At 37.9% G+C, this 8,945-nt stretch overlaps 1 protein-coding gene across 1 annotated transcript; it reads right to left on the bottom strand.

Moving 5' to 3' along the window:
- Nucleotides 1-265: 265 nt before the first annotated feature.
- On the bottom strand, nucleotides 266-2,969 carry LOC142641037 (cytochrome P450 78A3-like). The gene is made up of 2 exons (XM_075815393.1): nucleotides 1,892-2,969; nucleotides 266-900 (listed from the first exon to the last, which is right to left on the bottom strand). Exons 1-2 carry the CDS (start codon nucleotides 2,909-2,911, stop codon nucleotides 283-285), a joined length of 1,638 nt encoding a protein of 545 aa, XP_075671508.1. The 5' UTR covers nucleotides 2,912-2,969; the 3' UTR covers nucleotides 266-282.
- Nucleotides 2,970-8,945: the final 5,976 nt, after the last annotated feature.

Here is an 8,945-nt window from a genome sequence, read left to right as displayed (position 1 = left end):
GAGTGCAAGAGGTGAAAACAAACAAACAAACAAAAACAAACTTGTATTAATATCACCAATATTTATAGACAAGTGATGAAATATAAAATATAGAGAGAAACAGACAGACCAAGGCCATCCTTATGATTATCCTTATGATTATCATCAAGTTGATGAGATAAGATTAGGAATTCTTAAACCCTAAGCACAAACTGTTTTTTTTTTTTACTCTTCACTCATATTTTTATCACGTATTTATAAAAACAACTTAAACAGTTTTACAGTATTTTGTTTTTCACTATTTTACCTACGCCTCGGGCGCACTTTAACGATCAGAGGATTGGCCATCTCACAAGACAACTTTAGAACCTCAGATAGGTCAACGGTATTCTGATCAGACGGTAGAAATTCATACTCGTGTAAAAGTGAGGCAACCCAAAAGCTGACCGTGGTTAAACCCAAAGTCTTGCCGGGGCAAGTCCTCCTGCCCGACCCAAATGGAGCAAGTCTAAGATCCGACCCGAGTACAGAAAACTCCACCTCACCCTCCTTGGTGACAAACCTTTGGGGCATAAATTCTAGTGGGTCAGACCAGACATGTGGGTCCCTAGCTATGGCCCACATGTTCACCATTGCAGTGGTCCCATGAGGCACGTGGTACCCATCAATGGTTGTGTCATTGATAGCCAGTCGGGCCCACGAGAGAAGTGGGCCAGGTGGGTGCAACCTCAGCACCTCTTTCACCACAGCCGCAATATACACCAGCGAAGCCACGTCAGCCTCATTAACGCCACGTGATTTGCCAACAACCTCATCAAGCTCATTGTGGACCTTTGATTGCTCGTCAGGATGAAGCACCATCCTAGCCAGGATCCACTCGATCAAAACAGCCACCGTATCAGTCCCTCGGAAAATCATTTCCTACACACAAAAAAAAGAAGTAAACCATTTGACAAGGATGTTTAAATCATATAGCGGCATAAATATTTATAATAAATTATTTGTGTCCCCCCAAACATTTAAAAAAAAAATATATATATATATATAAAGTAAAATAATTAATTAAAGCAATTAACGAAACAGTTTTTGTTGGTAGCGGGAAAGTACTTTTCTCACTTCTGTTCTGTCCTAGTTCAAGACTGAACTTTAGCTTTGAGAGTTTTCATGTTGACACGCATATATGCGGTCGAGGGTCTATCAAAGTATTCAAGACTATTTGTATTTTTTTATTATTATTTTGACTTAAATAAATTAAAAATAAATAAGTCAATGCATGACCGAATGATTGCATATATTAAAGGGTGTATCCGTGTATGTTACTGTTAGTCTTTGTTCCTCATATCTCACTTATTACGGCTAATTTAGAGGTATTATCCATTCCTTTCTATAAAAAGAATTATTAAAATACCACCCACTAATACTATTTATGGTATAAAAAAAAAAAAAACCAAAATTTTGTTGATTTTAGAGGAACTTATATTAACCTCACTTGAGACTGGGAGAAATATCAAAAACCCAATCTCTTTTCTTAATTCCTTGAAATTGTTATTATTATTTTTATCTAATCTTCTTATCATTTGAGCAAATAAACATTCATTTGAGTTTATATTGAATGCAAAATTTTATATATATATATATATATATATATATATATATATTAACCCAATTTATAAGAGCAGTCATATCATATGGGTTATTTTTATTACATAAATAAAAACTTCAAGAAAGAGGATATCATTTAAAACATGAGCGGAATCAGCGGATATATTACTATATTTTCCCAAACTCGGTACAGGTTATTATAATTTATCCTTAGTTTTAAATTAAAAATTATGATTGGAAGAATAGTTATGTAAAAAAATAAGTGAAAATAACATAATAATTAGTATAATAAATAATAATAAAAAGTTACCCAGAGAACGGCGATCATATCGGACTCGGATAACTTTTCAGGGCCTTGGAGAGAGAGCAAAACATCAACAAAATCCCGGGTTTTTTCACTGGTTTGAGCTCGGTGTTGGGCTATGATTCGGCCAACAAAGCGGTTCACTCTTGGGACAAGTTTGGAGCATCTGGACCGGATTTTTTGAGCATCAAACTCTGCTAGCCAAGGCAGGTGGTCTGACCAATTCAACAAGCCCAATAACTCGTACCCTTCACCCACCAGTCTCTCTAGCTCTTCCACTTCCTCGTTCGATGAAGCCAGACTATATTTGCATCCGAAAACCGAGCACATCATGTTGTTTAAGGAAGCACGCTTTAGTAGTTGACGCACAGTCACACTCTGTCCCTGGTCTCCCAACATTATTGCTATCATTTGGGAAGCAATTTCTGACCTTTGGGACTCGGAAGCTTTGATTTGCTTTGGGCAAAACATGTGCGCGGCTGCGATTCTCCTCAGGGTTCGCCAGTAAACGCCATAAGGAGCGAACCCAATTGCCCTGTTGAACATCAAGCTATAGGCTGACTCCTTTATCGGACGATCAGCAAACACAGAGCTATTCAGGATTTCTTTGGCCACGTCTGGGTTACATGTGACAATAACGCGAGTGTCACCAAGGCTAAAGGCCATAAGCCTCTTAGCTTGGCATGCTTCTGCTGCTGCAGCAATTTTGTGGTGAGCGAGTGAGACCATTAAGTTCATGCTTCCAATTAGTGGAAACCCTCTTGGTCCTGGTATAATTGGCTTATTGGCTAGGGTGATAGAACTGGAAGAAGAAGATGATGATGATGATGATGATGATGATTTTTTGTTTCTGATATAACTGTGCCTACCCCAAGCTGGGCCACCAGGGTGAGCCCAGAAAATAAGGGTCATGCCTAGCCAAGCCAGACACATGACTAAAATTAGCCATGCAATGTTTGATTGTGTAAAAGCTTGGCATTTAGAGGCCAAGGCAAATACCCAGAGGCTTTCTATGTCTGTTCTCATGGTGTGGGAATTTCAACTTTCAAGAGTGATGAAAGGAAACTAGAAAGGAGAGTGGCTTTTGCTTGTGGCAGAAACAACTTAGATTGCTGCTATATATATAGGGGGAAGCTTAGAACTAGGCTTCAAATAATACTCCACATATATGAATTTAGTGGGACCTTGCGTATACTTCATACATGAATTAGTAGAGTAGAACATTTTTCTTTTTTTTTTTTTTAAGCAGCGCCGCCTTGGCCAAATGTGAAAAAGTAACATTCGACATTGGAAAGTGTTAGTGGCACGCCCTAGTCACATGGGACCATATTCATTTTTCAGTTGGGTTTTTTTTTTTTTGAAGACATTTTTTTCAGTTGGGTTTGAAATTGCGCATGGTGACGTTTTTTGAAGATAATTAAATTTATAAAACTTAAAGTTAAAGTCTGAATGAGTTTTGCATTAAACAGTATAATAAGAAGAAAGAAGCAAACAATGTCTGTTATCAGTAGTACAATAATAAATGGGCTTGAGCCATTTGGGCTTATATTCTAACAACCTCCCTCGAACTCATGTTGGATAAAATGATATTTGTAAGGACGCGAGCTTCGGCGGTCCAAATCCACTTAGAATAGTGAAGCTCGTCCCACCTTACTAGGCCCAAACCAATAGATATTTGTTTAGAAAAAGTGAATAACAACAAGTTGAGCTTAGTCTGAAGATTCAATCACGAAGGAAATGAACCGAGTTCAAAATTATGTGTGTTGGCGGTTCTTTACAAGCTCGCCTGAGGATGATATTCTAATGCTAAGATATACACTGTTCCTGTCCTTTCTTTCTTATCACCGTTCTTATTCTAACATCTTTTTCTTGATTTTTTCCGGATCCCTCCATCTGAAAGTTTTCTTCCTTTATATACTTCTTAGCTTCTTGCATCCTATTCCTCCATTTGCGATCCTCTTGGCCCTTCCTTAGGACACTTACCCCATTGGATTTCTGTTGAAGATAGTAGAATGAGTTACTTAGCTGTGAATCTATTGTTCAGGGATCATTTCCTCATCAATGCAACTGATAAAACTGTTGCCAGTCATTTATTGCGAATGCAGCAGATGAGCTTTCACAAGAAACTTCTTCCAACTAACTTAACTCTCTTTCTCAACGTCAGTCTCCCCATTCAGACTTCTAGGAAGTATTTTGTCTCTTCCCATCCTATCCTCAAGCAAACCCATTTCTCAGGCTTAGAGTGCTTCTATCTAAAGAACGAATGATGGTCACAGAGGTTTCATTCTTTCTCGGTCCTCGGATACCCACAATATTAATTAACTTAAGTTTAGAAGTTATTACGAAAAACCATGTAGTAAATGGTGACGAATGAAGTGACACTTAATCTCAACATATTTTCGTAATCTCGTGGAAGATGTTTTGTAGGTAATTTGAAAGACACTTCAATTGTCACAATGGATCGAGGTTGTAGTGGAGACAATCAACTCTAAGATACTATAGCAGCCAACATAAGCACAAAAGCTTGAATATGGTGTTTGTAAGAGCGTGATGTTTTACCTCAGTACTGGATTGAAAAACATCAATTTATTTTCTTTATATTTTCTCATATACTTTATCTTCTTTAGTATTGTATCAAAGTTAGGCTTTTATGGCCTCCCTTAATCTATATCCCTACTTGGTTGATCTAGGTACTTCTCTCACAATCTTTCTTAGTCACTTTGTAGTCTCATTTTAATCTATTTTATGTTGTGGAGAATGTCAAGGTTCTTACTATTGCTATCGTTACCAACTACTCTGCAGCTTATCCTGATTTATTCCCTACCATGGATAGCAGCTGACAACATCATACACATCCTTCTTAGATCTGATATTTTACAACAGGACAATTAATCTTGACAATATCAACTACATTTGATGAGCACGTACATTTTTCTTCTGCACATAGTCTTTGACTTTCCTTCTAATCATGCAGCGTTAACCATCTTATCGGGTATCATAAATCATACTAATCGATAAATTTTTTGTCGACTTTCTTTTTGGTCATGCATCTTTATCATCTTTAGATTGCCTTATATTTGATTAGCTTTCTTTTTGGTGATGCATCTTTATCATCTTTAGATTGCCTTATATTTGATTAGTAGTCGTTATTGGGTTTGTTTCTAGTCCTGAGTGCCTATAATATTCAAACTGTGTTTTTCAAATTGTTAAAGATATATTAGACATATTATCCCAATGTAATAGGCCCAAGTCCAGTCCTACTTGTACTAGTAGTCTAGGATTTAGTCGTCTATATATACTCATGTTAGGGTTCATTGTAACACAGGTTATCGTACTACACTCTTATACAATAAAGATGTAGCCCTTAAGGGATTCCTTCGTGGATGTAGGCCGACAAGACTGAACAACCTAACCCTCGTGTTCTCGATATTCCTATTCTATGCTTCTCCTTCCGCATTCACTCTAGCATATACAACATGGTATAACACATCGCGTTGCTGATAATGCTATTTTAACATGGTATTAGAGCCAAACTTCGTTCTTGGCATCAAACAAACGTCTCTAGCAAGCAAAGAAGATTATCATGTGCACACCACCATCTGAAGTCACACATGCTTGTCTGCTGTATCTAGACTCCACAGCATCTCGCAACCACCAAGGCTCTGTGTTGTGTCAAAATCCAGCAACCAAGCAAGCCGTGACTTAACTTATCAAATCTGTGCAAATCAAAGCATCGCCTAATGAAACCAACACCACAGACGTGCTCCTCGGCTTCCCATGAGGAAAACCCAGAAATCCGATCACTCGAAACCTATCCATGCTCCTCCACGCGCCTCAATTAGCTTCGAAAAATTCCCACGCACCACATCGGAATTATCACACGCAGATCTTCATTAGAGACATGCGCCGCCCTGTTAGCCTCCTCGTACGCCAATCTACGGAACTTGAGATTTCGGCCCTCATCCGACCTCTCAAGCGCTCACACGCGTTGCCTAGGTTTCTGTTTCTCTTCCACGCACCGGTGACATCTCACCAGCCACGCGCTGAAACACTTGCTGATCTCATCTAACATCATCAAGACCATGTCAGCAGACACGCAAGCACGTCCATGTCAGCTTGATCCATGTCAACCCTAGCTACGTCATCAACCATACAGATCGCCACGTCAGCAGTGTCGCCTCGTCAGCACTACGTCACCTAACTGACCGTTGACCCAGATCGACCCGACCTGGACCACCCAGATTTGACCGTGAGCACTGACTGTTGACTTTGACCAGGATCTGTTGACTTTGACTTTTGCGTTGACCAAATGACCAAAAAGTCAAAGTCAACAAAAGTCAACGGATCTTGGTCAAAGTCAACAGTCAATGCTCACGAGTCAGATCCAGGTGGTCCGGGTCAATGGTTAGCTAGGTGACGTAGTGCTGATGTGGCGATCTACATGGCTGATGATGTAGCTAGGGCTGACATGGGCGTGTTTGCGTGTCTGCTAACGTGGTCTTGATGATGTCAGATGAGATCAGCAAGTATTTCGGCATGTTGCTGGTGAGATGTCATCGGCGCGTGAAGGAGAAACAAAAACCCAGGCAACGCGTGTGAGCACGTGAAAGGTCAGATAAGGGCCGGAATCTCAAGTTTCGTAGATCGGTGTACGAGGAAGCCGACAGGGCGGCGCGTGTCTCTAATGAAGATCTGCGAGTGATAATTCTGATGTGGCGTGTGGGAATTTTTCGAAGCTAACTAAGGCGCATGGAGGAGCGCGGATAGGTTTCGAGTGACCGAATTTATGGGTTTTCCTCATGGGAAGCCGAGGAGCACGTCTGTGGTGTTGGTTTCATTAGGCGATGCTTTGATTTGCACAGATCTGATAAGTTAAGTCACGGCTTGCTTGGTTGTTGGATTTTGACACAGCACAGAGCCATGGTGGCTGCGAGATGCTGTGGAGTCTAGATCCAGTAGACAAGCATGTGTGACTTCAGATGGTTGACTTTGACCAGGATCCGTTGATTTTCGTTGAGTTTGACTTTTGCGTTGACCAAATGACCAAAAGTCAAAATTTCTGAAAGGGCCTACCTTGCTCAGTTTTTCGCGTAGATTCTAATTTTGGACCTCGTTTCTTCATTTGAAACTCCGAAATTGGTCAATTGGCATATTATTCATTGTAGTTTCTTTAAAGGCATTCTTCAAGGCATCTTTAAGAGATCTTCTCATGCTTATCCAACCACAAGCCTTCATCGAGCTTCCACCTTGAGTTTGAGGGAAGGTGTTAGAGATATATTAAACATATTAGCCCAATGTAATAGGCCCAAGCCCAGTCCTGCTTGTACTAGTAGTCTAGGGTTTAGTCGCCTATATATACTCATGTTAGGGTTCATTGTAACACAAGTTATTGTACTACACTCTTATATAATAAAGATGTAGCCCTTAAGGGACTCCTTCGTGGATGTAGGCCGACAAAACTGAACCACGTAACCCTCGTGTTCTCGATTTTACTATTCTATGCTTCCCCTTCCGTATTCACTTTAGCATATACAACATGGTATAATATATTGCGTTGCTAGTAATGCTATTTTAACACAAACCATACCTTTTATCAATAACTTCCATATGTATGATATGCACGATGCTCAGTATTCAACCCTTGATTATCACACACGTCTAGCCTTCATTTCAGCATGTCATTTGTACTTCATTTAATTTAGTCTAACCTGATCCACCCTGCATCCAATTTGGTTACGCTTTCCTTTAAGATCTCACATTCTTTTCAAACTCAAGCGGTTTGCAAACTTCTACGGTTCTACCTTAAATTTTTTGGAGTATGTTAAAGATATCAAAGCATAAATCTATTGTATCACATCCAAAAACATGTAAAATGCTACTTACCATTAGGCCTTGCTATTAGTTTATTTGTCAGACATCAAAATAAATGGATATGGTGTAAAAGTTATATTGATTTTTGCAGTATTTATTTGGGTTAAGAGATCTTATAAATGAATAGGTGTGTGGAATTTTATTTATAAGTGATCATTTTATAATATGAAGAGTCTGTTTGGAATCCTCTTATTTTGCTGAAATTGAAAACTTCTTATTGAAAATACTGTAGATAAAGGTAAAAGTTAGCTGAAATAGTACAGTGAGACTCATGAATAGTATCAAAAAATGCAATGGAACCCATGAATAATAGCAAAAATAAGCTAAATAGTAAAATAAGCTTTAAAATTAAAAAAATAAATAAAAACTATCCAAACTTTGAACACCAATTATGAGAATTGTTGATTCTCAACAAAAAAAAAAAAACAAACAAACAAAAAAAAGAAAAAAGAAAAAGAGAATTGCTGTAATTTTTTAGTATGTGTTTATACTTTCTAGAAATTATTGCAGTAACTAGCGGGGATTGAAGGCCGGCCCCATGTGAGGCCCACCCTCTTCCAATTCCCAATACTCTCTTTTTTGAATTTATGCTTGATTTTTGAAAATATAACAAATCATAATTTTTTTAATTTTATAATTATTAACTTGGCAGGTTGCTATTGGAATATAATAAAAATAATATCAATGATAAATTCAAGTCAAAATATTATTGTTTCAATGACAGGAATCTATATATCAAAGAGTTACACAAATAGTTGTGTTATTAAAATTTTCATATATTACAAATATATTACTTGTTTTCAATGTTGTTTTTAACATCTTATAATTTATACGACCTTCCAATTTCCCAAATATCAAATACATCACAATACATATCTATATTCTTTTATAAATTATACCAAGTTTAAAATTTCTTTCCATAGCATAATACAGCTTTGTTGTAAGTGCTAATATTATAAATCTTGTCTTCCTATTTTCTCATTTTTCATTATCTGTGTCTTTTTTCTATATTTTCTATAAAAAAAAAAAAGTGATCTAAAGTACCACATCGATCAGTTAGTGAGTGAGTCTTCGGTTTATAAGTCTCGTTAGTGCTTATAAAGGTTAGACCATTTTGTAAGTACTAGTGTTGTAAGTTTTGTCTTCTCACCTCCTTCTTTCCCATTTATTGTGTCTTTTATCTATATTA

This window comes from Castanea sativa, chromosome 6, assembly GCF_040712315.1.
Source record: "Castanea sativa cultivar Marrone di Chiusa Pesio chromosome 6, ASM4071231v1".
Classification (NCBI taxonomy): domain Eukaryota; kingdom Viridiplantae; phylum Streptophyta; class Magnoliopsida; order Fagales; family Fagaceae; genus Castanea; species Castanea sativa.
Note: the sequence above shows the minus strand (reverse complement) of the source record. Positions and strands in the feature narration are given on the sequence as shown.

Coding starts and splice junctions, on each gene's coding strand:
- LOC142641037 (XM_075815393.1), bottom strand. CDS start 2,911: ATGAGAACAGACATAGAAAGCCTCTGGGTATTTGCCTTGGCCTCTAAA. Junction 901..1,891: donor ATATGATCGCCGTTCTCTGG/GTAACTTTTTAT, acceptor TTTTGTGTGTAG/GAAATGATTTTCCGAGGGAC.